This window comes from Odocoileus virginianus, chromosome 10 (genome assembly GCF_023699985.2).
Source record: "Odocoileus virginianus isolate 20LAN1187 ecotype Illinois chromosome 10, Ovbor_1.2, whole genome shotgun sequence".
NCBI lineage: Eukaryota > Metazoa > Chordata > Mammalia > Artiodactyla > Cervidae > Odocoileus > Odocoileus virginianus.
In genome coordinates, this window is record NC_069683.1 from 14,606,440 (window position 1) to 14,629,537 (window position 23,098).

A 23,098-nucleotide genomic window follows, 5' to 3' on the forward strand; every position below is an offset into this window, starting at 1 on the left:
TAGATGTTTTTCCTAGGGAGGAGGTTGGTGGGAGGTGGGGTAGGGAAACACATTACTGGTAACAAAGGATTGAAATGAACCCAGAATCTTGGTGTGTGTGGGGGGAGTTGTTGCTGTAGGAATCTAGTTTTAGGCTGAAAGGTTCCCAGAAAGCCTCTGGGACCCCCAAACTCCATTCTCATCCCTCTTCCCCACCACAGGATGTGTGGGCATAAAAGGACTCACCACAGTGCCCACCCTCCCCCCACGGTGCCAATGAGCCCCAGATAAGATCTTATTTGCAGCAACCTGGCTGAGGTCGGATATTAGGCTGGAGGATGGAGATGTGTGAGTTGGGGGGGGAGGCGGGGGGGGGCAGGTTGGAGGGGTTGATGGTGTCAGGTTATTTGACAAAGTCACACCAAATAAGGGGCGACCAGAAGGGTGAGCCTAGGCTGGAAGCCAGAAGGCTAAATGAAATCAAACATTAATGACGGCCGTCTATAAAATGGGATCCATCATCCCGGCCCCATAGGTGGTTGTGAGAATTACATGAGTTAATACTTGTAATTCCTGCAGCACGCGGTGCCTGGCACAGAGCGGGCGTTCAGCAAAACGGGGACCATTGTTGTACAACTGTGTTCTTACACACTTCGGTATCCTTTCCATTTTAGATACTGGCCTAGGCCCCAGGGGATACCCCAAGGATATTTAAGACAAGGTGGCTTGCCAACCTATGGGGGTGTTGATAGTCTCACGAAAGGAGAACTTGCCACGAAAGTCTTCCCTGGGAGGCGCCCGCCCTCCTTTAGGATTCCCGACCGCCTTCCCCCCGGGGCGTGAGCGCGCCCCCCGCAGGCCATCTCCGGGAACGCCTCTGCTGGGGAGCCCGGGGGGCCTAGTCCCCCAACCCCTCTCTCCCGCCCGCCCCGGCGGCCACCCTCGGGGGCGAGGCAGCCCGGCGCGTGGGAGGGGACGGCGCGCCATTGGCTTGTGCGCGGAACTGAGAGGAGGGACCAGCTCGGGCCGCCAGACTCGGGCAAACCCCGGCCGCACAGGGCGCCGCGCGCAGTCCAGCCGGCCCTGCCCTGCCCTGCCCCGCGCGGGCGGCGCGATGTGAAGCGCCCGAGGGCCCGAGTCCCCCAGCTCCGCGCAGCGCCGGCGCCAGCAGGCGCTACGAACGTAAGTTCTGCTCCCCGCCGCCGCTTCGGAGCCTCGCACTTTCCCTTCCCGCCGCCAGCCGGCCGGGTGCCTGCGCAGCACAGCCCAGCGGGGCTCTTGCGGCCGCAGGGACCGCCAGGGACAGTGAGGACCCAGTGCGCGCGAGCCGGGCGCCCCAGCACCTCTCGGAGCCGGCAGGTTCTGCCGGGACCCCGGGGATCTCCGCCGCCACCCCCATCCTCGGCTCTCCTGGGCGCCGTCCCGCAGCCCCTTCTGGTCCTCTCGTTCGCGCTCTCCGCTCGCTGCCCTGTCCTCTGACTCGGTTTCCCTTTCTCCTCTGGCTTCCTCCCTCTTCCGTCTCCTCCCTGCTGGACTGTTGATTCCGCCCTCGGCCTCCCCGTCTTGGGCTCGGGCTCTCTGCTTAGGAGCGAGGGAGAAGCCGAGAGGAAAGCAGTTTCTCCCGCTCTGGGGTCTGACTCGGTCCCCGCGCTCGGTTCTCTGTCCCCTCCCCCGCTCCATCCCCGTCCCCGTCCCCATCCTCCTCCTCCCTCCATTGTTCCCAGGTCCGGGGTGCGCGCGGCACAAACTTGCGAGACCTTTTCCTCGCCCCCGCTGGGTCGAGGCTGGAGGTGGCGGAGTTCCCGCTGCCCACAAGTCTGGCCGGATCTTCTGGCTCGGGGGGCCTGGGGCGGGGACGACCGCAGACGCCCAACAGCCCAGAGCTACCGCCTGGAGCCTCCCCCCCCCCCCCCCCGGCTCGCAGACTCGAGCCTCAGAAAGTGGGTGGGTGTCTGGAGCTGGGAGATAAAGGACCCATGGGAGGGGGGAGGAGCCAGATCGGGAGACCCCAGTCTCGGGGGTTGGGGGCAGCAGAGGCGGGAGCCGCGCCTAAGCCCCAGTTGTTGGGAGGAGGTTAGGGACGCACAGGTGGAAGCCGGCGCTCTCCACTCTCTCCGGAGCCGCGCGCTTAGCGGGACGGGGGCAGTACGGGGCCATTGTCCTGGCGCTCAGTGGCCGGGTACTGCCAACCCTGGGCCGTGAACTCGCACCCACCCTGGGGGTCCTCAGGGGAGTCGGCAGAACGCCGCGCCCACCCCCTGGCGCCCCCAGAGCATTGGGGATCTCGCTCGGCGTCCTGTCGCCCCGCCCTCCCCCGCCGGGTCCTGGGCTCCCGTCGCCCCCGCGAGGCCCCGGGGGGAAGCGGGTTTCTACCCGGGAGCGAAGGGGGCGGGGGCGGGAGCCCGGTGGAGGGTGGAGGCCGAGAGCCCCGAGGCTTCTCCCGAGCCCAGAGCCCAGCGCCTACGCCCAAGGCGGCCTCGCAGCCCCACGGACTGCCCCGCACTTCCTGCCTGATTTCCTTCGGACAAACTTTTCCTGGTGGGGCCGTTCTGCGGGGAGGGCACCGGGGATGCCTGCCCCCACTGAGCGGCTTTTTGGACCTCCAGCCCTGGTGGCCTGTGGGGAAGGGCTGATACCTTCTCTTCTTCAAGCCCGCAGATACCAGGGACTCCGTCGTCACCTCCAGGCAGGTCCGTGGCTCTGAGTTGCCACCTGGATCAGAAGGTGGTGAGCCAGGACGGGGCAAAGTCCATTTTTCAGCCTCGTTCCGTTTAGCCCAGGGGGAGCGAAGATTTTTCTTGTTGGGTTGTTAGTATAATAAATAAGACCACGGTATTCTCCAGGCCTCTGTTATGCCATCTGTAAAACGGGCCCTCTGGCCTCCAAGGTCCCCTCCAGGACCCATTGTTTTGGGAACCAGCGGCTCTGACTCCTCCTTTTCTGCCCACTTGCTGTCAGCTTAATATATCCTTCTAAATTTGGAGTGGAGGGCTGAGGCTCAAAGCCCTCCAACCGTGTTTGGCTGTCAGCGCCTGCTGGATACACAGCTCAGGCCTGTTCTCTGCAGACCCCTCAATCCCACCCCCACCCCAGGGCCTGCAGCCCCCTCAATCCCACCCCCACCCCAGGGCCTGCAGCCCCCTCAATCCCACCCCCAGCCCAGGGCCAGCAGCCCCCTCAATCCCACCCCCAGCCCAGGGCCTGCAGCCCCCTCAATCCCACCCCCAGCCCAGGGCCTGCAGCCCCCTCAATCCCACCCCCAGCCCAGGGCCTGCAGCCCCCTCAATCCCACCCCCAGCCCAGGGCCTGCAGCCCCCTCAATCCCACCCCCACCCCAGGGCCTGCAGCCCCCTCAATCCCACCCCCAGCCCAGGGCCTGCAGCCCCCTCAATCCCACCCCCACCCCAGGGCCTGCAGCCCCCTCAATCCCACCCCCAGCCCAGGGCCTGCAGCCCCCTCAATCCCACCCCCACCCCAGGGCCTGCAGCCCCCTCAATCCCACCCCCACCCCAGGGCCTGCAGCCCCCTCAATCCCACCCCCACCCCAGGGCCTGCAGCCCCCTCAATCCCACCCCCACCCCAGGGCCTGCAGCCCCACACTCAACTGCCTGCCCTCCAGCAGGATCTTATGGTCCTCCCTCCTCTGCTGGAGGGAGGGCTTGCTGGTGCTTGGTCCTGGGGTTGGCATGGGAGGGACAGTGCAGTTAGCAGTGACCTGTGATATTCACACAGCCCAGAACTGTTCTTTCCTTTCTTTCATTTACTGAACAAAACTGTGAGTGAGGGCTAGGCCAACATGATTTATTGAATAAAGTGCCAATATTGTTCTGGGCACTACGAGACAGCTGTGAACAAAATTGAAAGATTCTTGCTCTTCTGGAGCTGACACGGAGTGAGGGAGGGACAAATAACTAATAAAGTAAATAAGCAAATTATATAGTATATTGAGAGGTGAGGCGGAGGAAAGTTGAGCCTTGGGGGGAGTGTTGAGGCCAAGGGTGGGGTCACCATTTCCAATAGGGTGGTCAGGGAGGTCTCCCTGAGGAGGTGACTTTTCAGCTAAGGTTTTGAGAGAGTAAGCTTTGGGGAGAGTTTCAGGGACTAAAGATCTGGTAGAGAACAGCTTGTGCAAAGGCCCTGAGGCTGGAATATGCCTGTTCATTTTGAGGAACCGTAAGGAGCCAGCAGTTTCCCTGGTGGCTCAGTGGTAAAGAATCCGCCTGCCAATGCAGGAGACCTAAGAACTGTGGGTTCGATCCCTCAGTCAGAAAGATGCACTGGAGGAGGAAATGGAAACTCACTCCAGTATTCTTGCCTGGGCATCCCACGGACAGAAGAGTCTGGCGGGCTACCGTCCATGGGGTTGCAAAGAGTTAGACATGGCAGAGTGACTGAGCATCCACACACAGGGAGCCAGTGCAGCTAGTAGAGTGAGAGGGTGGGGAAGAGATCGGAGACAAGGCAGGCCAAGAGGGCATAAGCATTCCCATCGCACAGGGTAGGGTGCCCAGTGTTCTAACTCCTAGCTCATAATATTTTCCCTTCACCCTGCATCCCAACCATTTATTCACAACAGTGGCCGTGCCTCTCGCAGGGCCAGGCCTGGCCGAGTGCTGGGGACACAGAGGGAAGCCACACAGACTTAGTCCTGGCCTTTCCCAGGTGCTCCCTCCCCACCTGTGGTCGGTACACTCAGGCTGTCTTCTTCCTCCTGAGCCAGAGTGACCCAGTTCTCTCTTCCCACTTCCTTCTTATGGCCCCTTCCCTGGAAGCACCCCCCGACTCCATATCCACATGTGGCCGCTACAGAGAGACCTGTTCTGAAGCTGATATGGCCAGGGGAGAGACTGAGCAAAGACGTTGAATTCCCTTGTCTGAAAATAACAGCACCATAATTTTCGAGCGTCCACCAGAGATCAGTGCTGTGTTAGGGGTTCTTGTGCCTCTTCTCATGGGCCGGAGGTGTGTGTCATTATTATTAGAGAGGAGGAAACAGGAGGAGCCCCAGAGAGGTGGTGTCACAGGCCCAGGGCCATGCAGCTAGCGGAGTGATGGAGCCAGGATGTCAGCACAGGTCTTTTGAGTCATGCCAGAGCCCCACATCCCGGGGAAGGTGGCCGGTTCTGGTCTGTGGTTCTGGCCCATCCAGGCCCCAGGAGAAGTACCGGGACCTTTCTGCTTGCCTCTCCCAGCCCACCCAAAGGGCAAATAGCTTCTTGCTTATGAAAACGTTGGCTCAAAATAGTGGAGCATCTCTTCAGGGAAACTCCCTTTCTCCTCCCCTCCAAGTTTCTGAGCATCTTCAGCGGCAGGGGAGGTGGGAGGAGTCGGAGGGGCAAAGGGTATGGCCACTGCCTTCTCACAAGAGCTCATGGGATCTGGAAGCCAGGCTGTCCCGATGACCGTGGCCGCACGGGGTCTGGAAGCACCAGCTGCCTTTGAGGGCCCTGACGTGGTCACTGGGCCAGGGGGGAGGCTGGCCCGTTCCTGGGTTGAAAAGGACAGGAATTATCCATGTGTTCTGCCCTTTATGATGGTAGGGACAGGGATGCCCCTCGCAGTGACTCCTGAGTGGTGGTGGATGGCCATCAAAAGGGCTGGGGAAGTCAATGACAGCCCCCCCCCCCCCCCACCGTGTCCCCTCCTTCTTGCTCCTTGCCTGCCCTGCCCTCTCACCCTCTCCAACGCAGAGGGGACGTTTCATTTTTTCTGTCCCTAAGGCCTTACAGATGTTCGTGATAAAAATGTGGGCTTTCCTCTGTCCTGGAAATTCTACAGCTTCAAAAGGAAGGGAACTAGTCAAAAGGCAGCACGATTGTGTGTTTGCAGAGCCAGTGAGCGAGGTGCTGGTGGGGCTTGGGGGCGGGACAGCCTGTGCTGGATTCTTTGCTGCAGCTGGAGTGTGGCTGGTGAGTGACAGGGTCTGGAAACCAAGTCAGGAATATCACAGCCAGGTGGGGCCCTGGAGGACCACGCTTTCATTTTTTGAGGCGGAGGAAACTGAGTCGCAAGGTCAGGCCCCGGCTTACCCTCTCCCACGAGGGCAGAGTCTGTGGTTGACCTCAGTTGTCCTGTCTCCCGGCCCAGTGACTCAGGACTCAGCCTTCCAGCTTCTGTCAAACCTTCTGCTGCCAGCTCCTGTGTTCCTGGAGGTTCTTGGAAATGGGGCGTGGAATCCCTTTCTTGACTGCTGAGCCTTGTCACGGGGGCAGGTTTATGTCCCCGCGGGATTCGAATCGTGTTCTTTCCCCTCCTTGGCCGGTTCTACTCCATCATTCTCGCCTTTGACACATCCTGAGTCCGGGTGATGAAGCTGGGACCCGCCCTCCCCTGACTCACCGGCTACTTGAGAGACAAGGTGGGCTGGCCTTTAGAATAACTGCGCTCTGCTCTCGAGGGACACGCTGCAAGGAAGTCCTGCCGCATGGTACCCTCGCCTCGGCTTCTGCCCTTAGCCCGTGTGCACTGAAGAAAACCCCCCCCACCCTGGCAAAAACCTGCACCCCAGAGGCTGCCGTGATGCAGCTGTGTGACCCTGCTGACAACCTAATAAGTCAGGCGCTGCTGCCCTATTTACAATGAAGGGATGGAGGCTCCAGGAAGTCAGTCTGCCAAAAGGCACAGGACTCATGGGGCAGAGCCCAGAGACTTGGACCCTTGAGACTGGAGACTCACTCTGCCTGAGGGCCTAACTAAGCGGAGGGCTCAGGGCTGGGGGCCTTTAGATCCCCCCTCTTGCCCAAGGGGCTGATGGGCTGCCCTAGGAAAGGGCTGCAAGGATGATGCCGGCTCTGGACCTCCTAGCCCCCACGGTGCCCTTGCTGGGCTCTCCCTGCCTCCCTTCCCTCTGCCCGGGGGCCGGGAGACTCCGGCTCTCACTTCCCCCACTCCTCCGCTGCATGATCCAGTCCCCGTTTCCAGCTATTTTGTACCAACGTGATAACAGAACAATGGGTCTCCCTGCAGCCCTCCCCAGGTCCTGCCGGAGCCACAGGGCCTTCATCCAAGGGAGGCTGGACCCCAGGGCGGGGTTCAGATGCTGGCAACCCGCCAGGGGCATTCAAGGGGAGATGTGATGGGGAAGAAGGCTTAGAGCTTGATTCTTGTTGGGTGTCGTTCACCACACCACACCCCCAGCCCCACACACCAGCACACACACACACACACACACACACACACACACACACACACACGAGCTCCGCTCTGAATATCCATTAGGCACCGTTAACTTGGTTGGAATTTCAGCTTTGTCACTTAGCCCAAGATACACATGTGTGTAGGTCACTTGGGCCTTCGTTTCCTTATCTGTAACACAGCCGTTCTCATCAGGCTCTGGGGGTGAGCACAGAATTCCTGGCCTGGAAGTACTTGTCCACTGCCTCCTTTCCTGAGGTGGAGGATTGGGGGCGTTTCTCCTTGGGTGCGCTGCCCCTCCTACAGAGGGTCTCATTTGCAAAGGAAGCAGCTCTTGGCTCTGATACCCAGCAGCAGCGACTCCCCACCTGAATCACCAGAGGCTTGGCAGCTGGTGGGTGTTCTGGGTCCCCTCCCCTGCCGGTTAGGTTCCTAAGCCAGCCCTCGTGGGGGCACAGTCGCCACGAAGGGGACTGCTCGGCAGTCCATCTGTTTCTATGGAAACTGGGCTTCCCGGGAAGGCTCTGGGGGGGTTGGGAGAGGTCCTCCAAGACTGACACGGGAGTGATGCCCCAGCCCCGTGGATCTGCTGTGGGGGCAGGGCCTGGACGGCTGCCCCCCGTGAGTGTTGTTAATTGCTGTCCTCTGGGGAGCACCAGGGGCCAGGCCCCTCCACGCCTTTTCTCAGTCTGTCTAATCAAAACGCTGTGAGCTGAGACGTCGTCCTGTGGTTTCACAAATGAGGAGGCTCGGAGAGGTTAGGTAGCTTTCCTGACGTCACAGAACAATTGAGAGAAAGGGTTGGGGGTTTGAATCCAAGTGTGCCCAATCATGAAGTTTATACCCACCCTCCCGTCCTCCCCTGACCCTTGTAACCCCCAGCCCACAGCACTCCCCTGCCCAGCACCCCCGCCCCAATGAGCCCTTCTCTCGGTCCAGTCTCTGGGGGCGTTGCTGTCTCTGTCCCATCACAGCCCCTTCCACCCCTTCAGCCTCTGGGAAGTCTTTGCGGGTGTTCTTTTCTGGCCTCGGACAAGGAAGGAGGAAGGGCCTACAGGGGTGGGGGGAAGGGTGTCAGATCTTGGCCAGCAGGGGACGTCAAAACCCTTCCCCCCAACCTTTGAAGTCACAAATTTTTGTTGAGCTCCTCCCACACCCCGAGCTGTCCAGGCCCGGTGAGCAAAATGGTCAGTAAGCGCTGCCCTGTGGCACTCCCCTCGAGATGGCTGCGGCTTTCTGGGGGTGGGGGTGGGGTCTCATCCCACCCTCTCATCCAGTCTCCACCCATTTCCTAGGCACCCCAGATGCCAGGGGAAACCCCAGCCACTCTCAGGGAGTCTTCAAGCAGTCTTCTGACCTGCTTGCTCAAGGCCGCCTGGCCAGAGGAGGTGCCAGATTGGAACCCAGCTCTGCCCGACCGCAGAGTCCGTCCCCTGCCCCTCCTGTGTGGCCAGCTCACGCGTGGCCCGGGGCAGCGCCTGCCCGCCCTGGGCCTCGGCGCTCTGCCTTAGCAGCCTGGTTTGGAGCAGAGCCTCCTCTCGGGCCCTGCCGGCTCAGAGGGTGGTCCTGAGTGTGCCGGGTGGGGTGGGGGAGGCCTGCATGCCTTGGCCCCTGTCTGGTATTCATCTGTACCGTTGAGTGTCTCTGGGGACCAGCAGGATGGTTCTCAGGTGGGCCCAATACCAGCTCTACCTTCAGATCGCTGGGTCCTGGGGAAGCCAGCTGGCCCTGAAATGCTCAGAAGGATGGGCCGGAAGTGGCCTGTGGCCGCCACTGGGAGTTCAGAGCGGGGAGGGCACTGTGCCCTGGGCCGGCACCCTGGAGGAGGGGGGCTGCAAAGCCCTTGAGGAGCCGGGGGCCTCGGGGTGGGAGGAGCAGAGGGCGGTGGTTCAGAAAGGGGAACAACTGTTCGAAGGCCCGTGATTTGCCGGATTATTGGGAATTGAGGTCAGAGAAGCTGGCTGGGGGCAGCATGCAAAACGTCATGAGAGCTGGGTCTGGGGGCTGCAAGCCGAATTTCCCCTTCTCCTCTCCTGGCCGGTGGAGAAGCAGCCCTTATCTCGCCCCTCTCTCACTTGCCTTGGGCAGCCTGGCACCAACCTGGCACCCCCCGGGGGAGCCCTAGGGGCCCTTCAGGGGGCAGCGGGGCCTGGGCACGGAAGGGTGACAGCTGTGACAGGCGGGCTTTTTCCACTTGCACGGCTGGGTGAGGAAAGGGGAGGCGAAGGCGCTAGGCTTGGCCCGGCCTTGGGCAGGGCGGAAGGGCGTTTTGCTCTTGGCACCTGCTCGTACGTACGCTCTCCCTCCCTCCCCGCCCCCCTGCACTTCTGCAGAGTGCCCCTTCTCATTAGCACAGGGGTAGAAACCGGGAGAGCTGCTGCGCCTTACAGAAGCAGGATTCGAACCCAGGTCTGGCTGTCCCAAAGCCACTGTCCAGCTGAGGTGCAGGGAGGGAGCGGGGGACACTCCCTCCGTCCTGTCTTAGGTTAAAGTGGGCCATTCCTAAAAAAGACACGTGGAGAGGCCTTGAAAGGGAGGACAGTTCACGGGCAGATGGGGGTATGTGGGGTCGTCTCCGGGTTGGGTGCTTAGGAGTTGGTGAGAGCTGCCCACTGGCCCTCCCTGGGGGGAGCAGGGCCTGGTCCTGGGGTGAAGAAGCCCCGGGACTCAGCACTCAGAGCAGTTAGCTCTGTAGGCCCGGTCGGCTGCTGGGGACCCTGCTCCCTGGAGATAAAGTTCAGGATCTCACTTTCCCTGGGAGGCAGCAGGGCCCATTGTCAGTGGTGAGCTCACTGCTGGGGCCGGGCCCTGGGCTCCAGGGGTGGCGACAGTGGGTCCCTCCAGCCCAGGTTCCTGACGGCTGTGGATAAGGCTCATCCCACATCAGCGATGCTGGGCGTCCGATGGTGCCCAGGACACTGTGACCGCCTTCCCCCCCGGCCATCCATACCAGCCCTGGGCCTGTGGTGCCAAGGGGAGCGCAGTGCTGGGTTGGTGGGGAGGGCGTGGGGGCAGAGGAAGGCAGCTGACCCTCTGAGCGGGGATCGCTGACCCGGCCCGGAGCGTCAGCCTTAGGCGATGGGATTGAGGTCCTGGGGCTTCGTCCAGCGTGTGCAGACGTTAGGAAATGCTAGTTAGGCCGTTCTCCTGATCCTCCCGTCTCCATCCGAGCCCTTGCCACATGGGGGGCGTGGGGAGGAGGGGGTGTCTGTGCCTCGGTGCCCATCTCAGCCGAGCACTTGGCGTGTGCCCGGCACTGCCCCTCGCTCTCTCCATGTGTGTTTTCTGACAGCTTCCCAGTGAGGGAAGACCCTTGGCTTTCCCAGCTGCAAATGGGGCCACTGAGGCCCAGAGAAGTTAAGTGACTTGCCCACAGGCACACAGCTGAGAAGTGGTAAACCTGGGCTTTGACCGTGGGAGAGTGCAGCTTCAGCAGCGAAGCTCTTCCGGCTTTAGCAGTTAGCTGCCCCTTTATTAACTACTTTCTGGCCGTTATTTTGTGTCTCCTTTGACCAGCCCTAGGGAAAATGTAAGGATTATTGTTTCCATTTCACAGATGAGAACACTGGGGCTCAGAGAAGCAACTTGCTCTGATGGGTGGCTGACAGGTCAGCATCCCGACCCCCACCCAGCCTTAAGCTGCTGATGAAGGGCAGGGGCCGGGTGCCACCGCCCCGTGCCCGGCTCTCAGCTAATCCTTACTAAATGTACGTCTTTCATTTAAACATGCAGGTGCTGTGCTGTGTGCTGGGACCGGGCTTCTCTTTTTGCCCCTGGATCTCTAGGAGCTGAGAATTACAGCTCCATTTCACAGATGGGGAAAACTGAGGCTCAGAGCTGTGTGACTTGTCCACACAGCTAGTAACGGGCACAGCAGAACTGAGTCAGGCACCCTGGCCGGTCTGGGTGAGAAGGGTTAAAATGCCAGGGAGACCTATATGAAGGGCCAAAGTCAAGTTTGAGGATGGCTGATGCTGGGGAGAACGTGGAGGAACAGGAACACTTGTGCATTGTGGGGAAACGTAAATGGTTCGCTGCTTTGGAACACAGTCTAGCACTTTCTTCTAGAGTTGAGTTGTAGATTTACTGTGTATCGTAATTCAATATAATTCCACGCCCAAGCATTTACCTTAGAGAAATGAAAACTCATGGTCACACCCGAACCTGCACACGAATGTTTATGGCAGTTCTATTCTCAATGGTCAAACTCTCAAACAATGCAGATGTCAGTCAGTGAGTGATAGGGGAAACGAACTGGTACGTTGACATCTGGGAATACCACTCTCCTGCCAAGAGGAAGGGCCCGTCCATACACACAAGGTGGATGGGTCTCAAAGGCACGATGCTGAAAGAAAGAAGGAAGTGGGTCTCCGAGGTTATATACTGTATGATTCCATTTATGTAACACATGTGCAGAAACAAAACTATAGCGGCAGATGACAGAACAGATCAGTGGTTGCCAGGGGTTAGGGGCGAGGGCAGGGTCTGAGTGGTGAGGGTCCTGATGGGGAGGGGGTGGTTACCTGTCCTGTGCTACGATTCTTAGCACTACAGACCACAGAGAAGGTCCATTTTGCTGAATGCAAATAAAAGACCAAAGGGGAGGCTGGAAGCGGAAGGGTGGCTGCCGGGTGCTTCCTTGGTGGAGGGCCGGGTGGGGGCCAGCTCTGGGCTGTTCCTCGCGGTGGCAGCGTCCAGCGGTCCATCTGGCATCAGGAGGGACACAAGTCTAATTATACCTTCTACCTGGATTCACAAGAAGGTGGTGGCAAGTGACTGAGCTGTGACAGTGCCTGGGCCACCTCCCCGCCCCCGTCCCGCCCCGAGGAGCCCAGTTACACCCTGTTTGCCCCAGGCTGGGGTTGGCGGCCACCCCTTCTGACCGGCATTGGGCATTGGGCTGCCTTCCGGGTCACCGCCAGCTGCCGCCTCTCACTCCCCGAGCGTGTATATACACGGGAGGGAAAAGCAGAGCTGCCCTTTTTTTACAGATGAGGCACTAGGCTTGCGGGGCTTCGGAGGGCCGCTAGGTCTGGGCATCACTCACAAAAGACCTCCAGTCAAAAGCAGAAACATTTCTTTGTCAACAAAGGTCCGTCTAGTCAAGGCTATGGTTTTTCCTGTAGTCATGTATGGATGTGAGAGTTGGACTATAAAGAAATCTGAGCGCCGAAGAACTGATGCTTTTGAACTGTGGTATTGGAGAAGGCTCTTGAGCGTCCCTTGGACTGCAAGGAGATCCAACCAGTCCATCCTAAAGGAAATCAGTCCTGAGTATTCATTGGAAGGACTGATGCTGAAGCTGAAACACCAGTACTTTGGCTACCTGATGCGGAGAGCTGACTCATTTGAAAAGACCCTGATGCTGGGAAAGATTGAGGGAAGGAGGAGAAGGGGATGACTGAGGGTGAGATGGTTGGATGGCATCACCTACTCGATGGACATGGGTTTGGGAGAACTCTGGGAGTTGGTGATGGACAGGGAGGCCTGGAATGCTGCGGTTCATGGGCTCGCAAAGAGTTGGACATGACTGAGTGACTGAACTGGAATTGAATGACCACTCTCCCCAAACTCGGGGCCGCTGTGCTCCATACCCAGTTCATCTGGTCTAAAGCCATATTATCTGAGCGTCCCGCCCTATGAGTCTTTGTTCTGATGTTTGTTTGCTGGGCGCTTTATTTTTTTCTGAGACACTGGGAGGGTGGAGGACTAGAGGTGACCTGGGGACACATCTGTGCCCTCCCTCTGGCAGCCCTGGCTGTGGCCGGGAGGCTGAGGCCACACGACAGGAAGACCTGCGTCTGAGGCCTGGTCAGGGGTGTCCAGCAAGCCCGCCTCGGGTCCCTGGCCGAGGGACAGGCAACTTCTGAGCCTTGTGGGTTATCGGGGGGTGGTTTTCCTGCTCTGCTGGAGTTACTGTGGGTGGGAATGAGGTGCAGGGATGTGGGAGGCACCCACCATGAGTGGGCCACATACTAGGGTGGGGGTTGCTACCATTTTTTAACCTGGTCTCTGCTGAACTTCATTGAACTTGGTTTCCTCATCTGTAGAATGGGTATAGTGGTACCTGTCTAGCAGGATGTCATCCCAGGTCACAGGAGGCCCCCCTCGGGGCCAGCTTCTGGACACCCTGACCTCACTCTGGCTTACACTGTTGTCTTCTTCACGTAGATTTTGTGCTGACTGAAGGTGAGGACGGCCACTCAACTCCCCTCAGCGTCTCCATCGCCCGGCACACAGTAAGTGCTCAAGATCCCGGCCGGCGGTAGGGCTGGGGGTGGGGGGCTGGTGATTGGGGGCCTTCGCGGCTTATGGGCGGGAGGCCGGGGAGAGGTAAGGCTGGACTGCTGCCACAGAGCCCAGCCGTCCCTCCTGCCAGCCCTCCTGGCCGTCCCTCCTCTGGCTCGGCTGGGTCCTGGAGTCCCCCCACTCTTCTTTGCAGTGCTAGCAGGCTGAGTGGAGGCTGTCTGGGAGTGTGGCTCGGTGGGTGGGTGGGTGGGTGGATGGGAGGGCTTGCTGGGCAGTAGGAATTATCTGGGCAAAAGTTCTGTGGGGGCCTGGACCCCAGCACTCAGGACCCCTACCCAGGCTTGGGCAGAGCCTTCCCTTTTCTGGCCAAGCTGACCTAGGCCCAGTTAACTCCCTGCCTCCAAGAATCTTTGGGTCTGGTCTCCATCCAGGCCTGAATGCCTAGTTCTAGGCCTACACTTCCCCTGAGGCTGTCTGTTAGGCTCCCTCCAGCCTGGTCACTGGGGATGGGCCACGTCCATTTAGGCCAGATGGGCTGGTAGAGCTGGAAGGTCTTAAGACCATCTGCTCTAACCCATTTTACAGTTGAGGAAGTTGAGGCTAGGACAGGGCAGTGACTTGCCCCTTTGACTTGCCCCTTTCATCTCATAGCAGGGTGGTTAGGGAGCCCAGTACTAAGCCCAGGCCCTCAGAGTCCTCTGGTGTCTACTTGCTGCCCCAGGCTGGGGTCTGGCCACCTTCTGAGCTCCGGGTGCTGGTCAAGGTCGGTGGCTGAGACCGGTGTCTCCCCGCAGCTCTCCTGCAGAGGCCGGGCCCCAGGACACGATGGCAGCCAAGCAGCCCCCACCTCTCATGAAGAAGCACAGCCAGACGGACCTCGTGAGCCGCCTGAAGACCCGCAAGATCCTCGGTGTGGGCGGAGAGGATGACGATGGGGAGGTCCACCGCTCCAAGGTGGGCCAGGGTCGGAGGAGCCACACATGGGGTTGAACTAGCCACACATGGGGTCTGCCTCTGAACACCAATTTGAGGAGGCGGGTCTGGCCCACTATTTGGGGAGAAGACTAGCTGAGACCCATATAGCTGCAGGGGGCCCCCAGATTCAGCTCATATTTTCTGGAAATGTAATGGATATGTCAGAGGAATAGTAGCAGTAATGAAAACAGGTGGTTAGAATCAGTTGAGTGCTGATTATTTGCTTGTTACGGCACCAGCTGCTCTATAAGCATTATTTTATCTTCCTGTTAGCCCTGGGAGATGTAGGTTCAGTTATTAACCCATTTTATGGATGAGGAAAACTGAGGCTCAGAGAGATTAAAGACTTGCCCAGGACCACACCAATGAATGGTAGAGCCAGGCTTCAAGTCCACAGCTGGGAGATGCCTGAGCTCACATTTCTCAGCCCCCATATTTTCAGTTTCTCCTGGGCCCTGGTATCAAGAGGAGGCGGAGAGTGGCCTCAGTGTGACCCTCCCAGCCTAGGTGACTCTGGCTAAGCAGAGGCACACAGGTGGGTCCCTGAGCATCTAGCAGGCGCTAGGAGGTAGGGAGTGAGCTGGGCAGACAATGCTGCCTTCTGACCCGTCTCTGTCCACAGATCAGCCAGGTCTTAGGCAATGAGATCAAGTTTGCTGTCCGAGAGCCTTTGGGGCTCAGGTGAGCATCGACCTGTGAGTGTTGCTGGGGGGCAAGGCTGTGGGGAGGGGCCCTGTGTAGTCTCGTCCTTGGTCTTCTTCCAGACCAGCTATCCTTCCATCTTGCCTGGACAGGGGAGGGTCCCGGGGTGGGACCTGGGGATGGCAGCGAGGGGGTCTGCCTCTGACCTTCCTCTCCACGTCTCCCCAGAGTCTGGCAGTTTGTCTCTGCTGTTCTCTTCTCCGGCATTGCCATCATGGTGAGTCCCTACCCCAGCCCTGGGACCTGGCACCCTCCCCTTCCCTGGGACCCCCTCCTGCCTTCCCCCCGCAGGGCCTTCGGGCTCTCTGGCCGCCTCCCTGACCTGTTCAGATGCTCATCCCCACCTGTGCCCTGCCCTGGAGCATCCGAGACCCCCTGGTCCACGGTCCAGACTCTGTCCTTGGAACCTGAGGTCTCTGCTGCCGTGGACGGGGCGGGGGCAGTCAGGGTCCTGACCCTGGACTGCTGCTGGGGGAGGGAAGGAAATGTCCAAGGGGAAGGCTCCACAGGGAGCCCCTCACCCCGAGCCTCCCGCCCACTGTCCACAGGCCCTTGCCTTTCCAGACCAGCTCTACGATGCGGTCTTCGACGGAGCACAGGTGACCAGCAAGACCCCCATCCGCCTCTATGGCGGTGCCCTCCTCAGTGAGTATTGCTGGGCGGACGCTGGGAGGGTGATGGGCAACTAGGGGGCCCATGGAGGGCGAGGGAAGCCTGGGGAGCCTTTCTTGTCTTTGTGCTGGGGCTCCGCTTCCCAGAGCCCGCCCTTCAGCTGCCGAGGCTGTCTCTGCTGAGTGTGTGCTGCCCTCTTGCGGCCACTGATGGAACCTCGCCCGTGGTTGGGGCTGTTCTTAACCGTCACGAGACAGAGCACTTATTGAGCGCTTGCTGCATGCAGTGCTCCACCCGGGCGTTGGGATAGAGATGGAGGAAGCCCAGGTTCCGCCCTCCAGGGTCTCACAGCTTAGAAGAGGAGGCGAAATCAACACAGCGTCTGTAAAACCCTCACCACTTCTGTTTCTTCTCCAGCCTGAGTTACACGCAAGCAGCGCCTGTTAGCAAAGTGAACGACAGCATTTAAAACCCCACACCTGTAGTGTCCTTCCGCGTCGCCAAAACTTTCTATGGCTTCCTATTACCTGCAGGCTAAAGTCCCAGTCTGACGTTCAGGGTTATCTGTGGGGTGCAATCAGCCTCCCTTCCAAAACCTCCCTGCCTGTGAGTCAGGGCAGGGGATGCCTGGGGTCCTGGCGACTTTGCCGAAGGGAAGAGGAGCGGACCCCTTGCCCCTGCCTCAAGGACCAGGGTGGGGGGGGGCATGCATCAGGCCGCCCCGCGCCCAGTTCCTTCCTTGTCTCTGGCCCCAGGCATCTCCCTGATCATGTGGAATGCTCTGTACACGGCTGAGAAGGTCATCATCCGATGGACTTTGCTCACTGAAGCCTGCTATTTCTCGGTCCAGTTCCTGGGTGAGTCCTGAGCTGGACAGTTGAGGGCTGGGGGGTGGTGGCGGGTGGCTGATGGGGTGCCGGCAGCTTAATCCCTGACCTCCCCCAGCTCTTGCCACTTGATTTCTGGGAAGTGATGAAAACCCGTGTGCGGGGGAGGGACTCGTGTGGCCGTGTTCACCTGTGTGTGCATACACCGGTGCCCACACGGCCCACGTGTGCCTGTTCCTGAGTGCACGTCCATGCATCCACCACCCACTGCTCCCTCGTGTCCCCAGGACAGGGAGGGGGCAACAGACGCCCAGCTGTGCGCACATGCTCACCCCTGTCCCTGCCACGTGGGTGGTGACAACAGACCTGCCTGTGGCTGGCCTGACACCCCAGCTCAGGGCAGGACGGGTCGGTGGTCAGCCAGGCAGCTGCCCCGGGGCCCCTGGCATCCTGTGCTGGGGGGGAAGGAACAGCGATCCTGACCCCTGTTTCCCACCGCTTCTCTCACGCAGTGGTCACTGCCACGCTAGCCGAGACGGGCCTCGTGTCTCAGGGGATCCTGCTGCTGCTGGCCAGCCGCCTCCTTTTTGTCGCCATCAGCGTTTACTACTATTACCAAGTCGGCCGAAAACCCAAGAAGGTGTAGCCCCCCGCAGGGCCAGGGGCCCCTCTGGGGCAGGGAGGCCCTGGGACCGCCCTCGGGTCCCCTTTGGTTCTGGAAGGCAGGAAGCACCCTGCCCTGGACAGGCAGGGCGGGCGCCTTCCCCTTCCTCCCTGGATGCTGTGATCTCCTGGGCCTTCAGAGCTGGGGAGGGAACGGGGCCCTGTACCCCGTCCTGCCCCCTGTACGGTGATGCCTCCTTCTCGTGAGCCTCCTGGCCTCTGGATCCCCCTGGACATATGCTTACGGGAGAGCTTGAGTCAGGGGCATCCAGCCGGGCTAGGCCCCTTCTTCCCCTGTCACAAGACCCTTCTTTCTTGAGAGGCTGTGGACCGCCTCCCTGTCCGTCCCCTGCACCTCCCAGCCAACGCTGCCCAAGCTGCCAAACTTGGTTCCCTCCCCTGCCTGGAAGACCCGAGACCTCGACCCTGGGCCCCTTCCCTTCCATGCAGGCCCCCTCCGCACACAGGGGCCTCTGTGCCCCCTAAACGCCCAGCACAGCTATGGGATGGCAGGGAGCCGGGTGGGGGGCCGCCTTTGAGCCAGTACCTCCCTTTCCGCCTCCTGGGGGCAGCGGGGCCCTATCCTCAGCCCCGGGCTCACTCTTGGCTTCTCTGCCTTGGCCCCAGCTTGTGGAGGCCCCCTAGATGCCCCCTTCCTCCTGGCCCCAGGCCGGCCCTGACAGATGGACCCCCGGGTAACCCCGGATGAAGGCCACCTGTTAGTGATGGGGCTTGGAGTCAGGCAGAGAGAAGAGCATTTCCTCCTCACTTGGGCGTGTCCTCCGGGGTCTGCTGCACACCCGGCCCAGCCCCCTCGGCCACCTTCCCTCCTTCCCCAGGGTGCTGCCCTTTGGCCTTCTGTCCTGGGTTTGCCACGAGGCCCGGCTGTGGGTGTGACTGGGTACCCTTCAAAGCTCAGTAGAGCAGAAAAAAAAAAGAAAGAAACAGTTCAGCAGGCCTCCTCCATTCACACCCGTCTCCACCACTGCCCTGAAGGGGCTGAGACCCCTGCAGACCCAGCACCCTTGTGCTGCCCACCCCCCATCGCAAGTCCCTCCTTTGCTCCCTCACATGGGGACTGGTGGCCCCCGTGTCCTGGGGACGGGTGTGCAGGGAAGCAGGCCAGGCCCCAGACTTGCCTGTTGTCTCAGCACTGTGTTGAAGGGGTGGGCTGAGTGCTCCTGAGGTGTAGCCCAGCTCGGGCTGCTGCCATGTGAGGGGCCCCCCACCCCGCCCCTGGGCCTCACTGCCCTCCCCCACGCCCACAGCTGTCCCTGTGGCCACAAAGCCGGCGCCATGGCCTTTGCCCAGTGATGCCACCGCTGTAAATGGAGGCCTGCTCGGCGGGTCAGGAGCCCAAGGCTGCTGGCTGCGGCTGAAGGCAGCGGAAGCGGGACCCTGAGGACGGGCCATTCCCCCGGGGCCTCCGTCTCTTGGGCTGAGGTTCTAGTCTCCCTGTAGAATCGTGTCCACCCCCCCGCACCCCTCCACCGAGTCCCAGGCAGGCCCGGAGCCAGTGCGGCCTTTGGAAGGTGGTGGTGGTGGCAGGCGGGCCGTGCTCCCGCCCTCCCCCACCCCCGGCCCCGCTGTGTCGAAGCTGACCCATGCTTTTCGAGGCATGGCTACTGCGCCAGCAAGTGATGGACGGCTTGTCCTAAGAACCAACCGCTGAGCAGGGGAGGGAGGCTGGCAGGGAATGGGGAAGCGTGGGCGCCGGAGCAGGGCCGGGCCGGGCCAGCCAAGCTGGGGCGGGTGGCACGGCCTTGGCTCCGAAGAGGGTGAACGAGGGCCCGCAGGGACGGCGCTGTCCCTCCTGAAGGCTCGAGAAGATCCAGGGTGCCCCTGCCCAGTTCACTCCTGCCAGGCTCCTGCCTCAGCCCCAGCCTCCTCCGCCCCCACCCCCAATCAAGACCACCGTTCCTCACGGTCACTATTTATTCTTCGTTCCTTTTTCTTTTTGTAAGAAACAGTCACAAAAAGCAGTGCAAAACCGTCAGTGTGGGCGTCCTGTTTTATATTACAAAAACTCCTCTGGATATATAATATAAAAAAGGGAGGCTCACAGGGGATAAACATGATAAATTAGCTCTGCTCCCTACGGCAGGGAACAGGTACAGTTTCCAAAATAGACTTTCAACGGATAGGACCCACCAGGGAAGGGACGAGGGGCTTCTAGGGAGGTGGGGGGCTGGGGCCTCAGCTGGCTTGGAGGGTCCTTTCTGGGCTCCTTAGGCATGGAGAGGAGAGGGGGGACATGGGATGCTGGGCAGGGCCCCAGCCCCCAGCCCCTAAGCAGGAAGGTGGCCTTTTCAGTACTGCGTGCGGTATGTGACCAAGCGCAAGGTCTCCCTGGGTCCTGGTCTGTTTTCAGGCTCAGGAAGTCTCAGCTAAGAGACTCCATGCCCTGCCCCGCCCCACCCCATGTGTGCATGCTAAGTTGCTTCAGTCGTGTCCCGATTCTATGACCCTATAGACTATAGCCAGCCAGGCTCCTCAGTTCATGGGATTCTCCAGACAAGAATACTGGAGTGGGTTGCCATGCCCTCCTCCAGGGAATCTTCTCAACCCAGGGATCAAACCCACGTCTCTTACATCTCCTGCATTGGCCAGCAGCTTCTTTACCTTCAGTGCCACCTATGAAGCCCCACCCCCTCCCCAGCAGCCCCCAAATTGCCATCTGCACCCATCGAGGGCTGTTGGGGCTGGGCTTGGCCTTCTCAGGTCTGTTCAGAATGGTCACAGATAGCCTTGCAAATAGCTGCCAGCCTGCATTAATGCTATAGAGCAGAGGCCTGCTTCCCCTTTCCAGCCCCAGAATGTAGTCAGTGGTGGCAAATCCGGGCTCCTTGACCCTTTCTGGAAAGCCCTTGGTGATGAGATACTCTCACATCAGCCCTCAAAACCCATCTCCCCCAGGTGTTCCTCCATGACCAGCCTTTCATCTCAGGGGCCTGGGCGGGGGTGGGGGGGGGGTGGGGGTGGGGGTGGGGGGGGTGGTGTCTGATGCCTGGTTCTTCTTACCTTGAAGGCCCCAAAATCTTCTTGGCAGTGGGGACTGGATGGGGCCTTGATGCCTAGGGCACCCCTAAAGTGAAGCCACACAGTTGCCCAAATTGACCCTAACCCCTGCTTAATCAGCTTGCTTGCTTTATTTTGTCCACCTCACACCAGCCCTTTTCAGGAAGTTGGAGCCAACTTATAGGTGGGTCTAGAGACCCGGCTGGAGTACCAGCTGCATGGCCTCTGGGGTCCTGGGGCTGCCGGGTTGCTCGGGAGTCTGTGACATCATTTATGGAGGTGCCAGGGCAGCCTAATACAGGAGCACTGTGGGAAGATCCAGACCAGAGGAGGGGGGGGAGTGCAAGGGGGGAAGCCAGCAATAGGGGGAGCGTCAAACCAAATCTTTACAGCAGGCATGGAGCTCTGGTGGTATCAGGAGGCAGAGAAGGGGAGCACGAGCTCTAGGCCGCTGCTCCGTCTCCTGGCGGCTTGGAGGCTGGAAGCTGGCATAGGGCCTGTGAGACAGAATGGGTCCTTCCCAGACCCCAAAGACAAATGATAGGAGAGCAGGTAACATACCGCCCTTTCCACGCCCATGCCTGTGGCAGACATCACCAATCCAGCCAGAGTTGCTTGGCAGACATCACTAATCAAGATCACACTGTCACTTGCCCACTGAGCCCAGACCAGAGCTCAGATCCTCTGCCCAGCTGCCACTCCTGACCGGTCAGTGTCAAGACATCTTGCAGTGCACTTGCCAACACTGGTCTAGAATTCAAGACCTGCACATATAAGGGGCTGATCTGTGGGTGAGTCTGAGGAAGGCTTCCCCTGCCAGATCCTAGAGGCAACACTCAGAACTGTATGCTACAGACGGTGAGGGGACCGGAAAGCCTTGGCAGAGCAAAACTGATAGGTGCCCTGGGGCTCTTTAGCCTGAGGGTAAAGGGGCTCGGGGGGGACAATGTGTGGCCTTCACACTTGGGGACAGAGAGAGAACACGTGGCATGACATGGACAGAACATGGACAGGAAAGCAGAAACCTCTCGCGTGTACTGAGCTGATGCTGCTGTCAGAGCGGTCCAAAGAGAAGCCTGGCTTGGGAGGTAGTGAGCTCCCTGTCCTTGGAGGTGTGCAAGAAGAAGATGGAGAAGTCTTGGCAGGGATCTTGCGGAAGGCATCCAAGCGGCAATTCTGAGTGAGGAGAGGTGAGCCAGATGATGATCCAGGGGGTTCCTTCCAGCCCTGGGAGCCAGAGAGGGGCTTGTGAGGAAGGGTGGGCAGTGTGGAAAAGGGGCTGTGGTGTGTGTGTGCATGTGTGTGTGTTCCTGGGACTTAGAGAAGAGTGTGGAGGGGTGGAGCTGTGGAGCTGGGAGGAGGCCACTCCTGACCAGCTTGTCCCCTCTCTCCTGGGAAACCAGGATGTGGAGGCCAGGGAGCCGTGAGAGTGGCAGATCTGCTGGGACCAGCAGACCCTTGGGAGAAGTGACAGGCAGCCTCGGGGTGACAGGGTTCTTGTTCGGAACGGCCATGCATGTGCTGTGTGACTGTGGATGAGAAACCGCCCCTCTCTGGGCTTTCCAGGTCATTCGGTCCGACAGATGGGGAAGCGTGGACCCTACCAGCCGGGCCATTCTTGGATCCAGTGTCTGGATCCTACTCTTGGCCCCGGCCTGAGGCAGGACAACTCCATCCTTGGGGGCCAGGGATTCCGAGTAGGTTTCAAATCCTCAAGGATGTGGTGACCAGGTCTCCTGGGGGCCCCTGGGCTTTGCCAGGCTTCCTCCACCATCTTTTGCTTCATTTGCCTACATCCTTATGTTCTTGGCACCCAGTCCTGAAGCTGTGAGCCTAGGGCCCAGGTCGCTGGCTGTCAGATCTGGTTGGGTCGAGGAGGGGGCCTGGGCCTGCTGTTGCTTTGGTCTCCAGTGCAGACTGCCTCCTGGGTGTGCCCGGGTCCATGCAGTGAACCTGCGGTGCCCACTCCGAGTCCAGACGGGCTGTATCAGTCCATAGTTTTGTCTTCATTTTCTTTTGTTAAAAAAATAGCTATTTTCCTCTGCCCCTTTTTTCTGGCCACTCAGGATGGCCTCACCTCCTCCCCCGGGGCCAAGAGGGCAGGGGTGCGGGGGAGGGGAGGGCGTTGGGTGCTGGGCAGTGGTGGGCGGGGTGAGTCTTCAAGCTTCAGGCCACACCCTCTACTGGATGCCCCGGAAGAGGCACATGGCAAAGATCATGGCAAAAAGCTGCAAAGAAAGTAGGATTTGGCTTGTCAGTCTGGGCTCACAGCCCTCCGGGGCACTGTCCCACCCCGAGGAGAAGGGGCTGCCTGCCCTGGCACAGCAAGGGGGCTCACCAGTCACTCTTAGCACACTCTTGCTGCAGGCACTCCTGAGACTGCCCTGGGCGGGGCAAGCCCCTCTGCCAGCCACTGGTCCCCTCATGCGGTGTGGTCATGAAAAGAAGGAGGCTTGGGCCATAGGTTCAAATCCAGCTCTCTTATTTGCTGTCAGCAAACGTGGGCCAAACACTTCCCTTCTCTGGGCCTGAGTATGTATCAAGAGCTTACTGTGTGCTGGACACAGTTCTAACTGCTTTCTCAGAAGTATTTTCACAGATCAGGAAGTGAGACCCAGAGAGATCATGGAACCCACCTAAGATCACACAATAACAACGAGAAAGCCAGGGTCGGAGTCTAGGCATTCTGAGTCCAGAGACCAGTCTCACAGCCCCTGCAGTCCCCTCCTTCTAGCTCACAGGAGGGGTGTGAGATGGGAAGTCTAAGGTTATTAACAATATAATGAGGCCTATTATATAGTAGATGTTTAATTAAAAGTTACTAGAAATGTTATTGACAGCCAAGAAAGACATAGCCCTTCCCCAAAATAGAAGCACAGTCACTGAACACCTGTCTAAGGGCCATGGGAGGGTGGGGTATGCAGAGACCCTGATTCAGG

The 23,098-nt window shown here is 59.7% G+C and overlaps 2 protein-coding genes across 6 annotated transcripts in view; one reads left to right on the forward strand and one right to left on the reverse strand.

Annotated features, from left to right (window-relative positions):
- The first annotated feature begins 889 nt into the window (after positions 1-889).
- TP53I11 (tumor protein p53 inducible protein 11) lies at positions 890-19,137 on the forward strand. Its single transcript, XM_020885706.2, has 8 exons — positions 890-1,161; positions 13,285-13,352; positions 14,157-14,316; positions 14,960-15,018; positions 15,208-15,256; positions 15,588-15,684; positions 16,407-16,508; positions 16,991-19,137. The coding sequence occupies exons 3-8, from the start codon at positions 14,188-14,190 to the stop codon at positions 17,122-17,124; spliced, it is 570 nt and encodes a 189-aa protein (XP_020741365.1). The 5' UTR covers positions 890-1,161; positions 13,285-13,352; positions 14,157-14,187; the 3' UTR covers positions 17,125-19,137.
- The window catches only part of TSPAN18 (tetraspanin 18), a 202,231-nt gene continuing 198,195 nt past the window's right edge, over positions 19,063-23,098 (reverse strand). For all 5 annotated transcript variants that reach the window (XM_070473133.1, XM_070473131.1, XM_070473132.1 and 2 more), the window contains one exon: positions 19,063-22,387. In XM_070473133.1, coding sequence (XP_070329234.1) covers positions 22,340-22,387 — 48 coding nt within the window. In that variant the 3' untranslated portion in view covers positions 19,063-22,339. The remainder of the gene's footprint in view (positions 22,388-23,098) is intronic.

Excerpts from the sequence above, each read along its gene's own strand:
- TP53I11 (XM_020885706.2), top strand. The coding sequence starts at position 14,188 with ATGGCAGCCAAGCAGCCCCCACCTCTCATGAAGAAGCACAGCCAGACG. Across the intron at positions 14,317-14,959 it reads GGGAGGTCCACCGCTCCAAG|ATCAGCCAGGTCTTAGGCAA; the intron begins GTGGGCCAGGGT and ends CTCTGTCCACAG. Across the intron at positions 15,019-15,207 it reads CGAGAGCCTTTGGGGCTCAG|AGTCTGGCAGTTTGTCTCTG; the intron begins GTGAGCATCGAC and ends ACGTCTCCCCAG.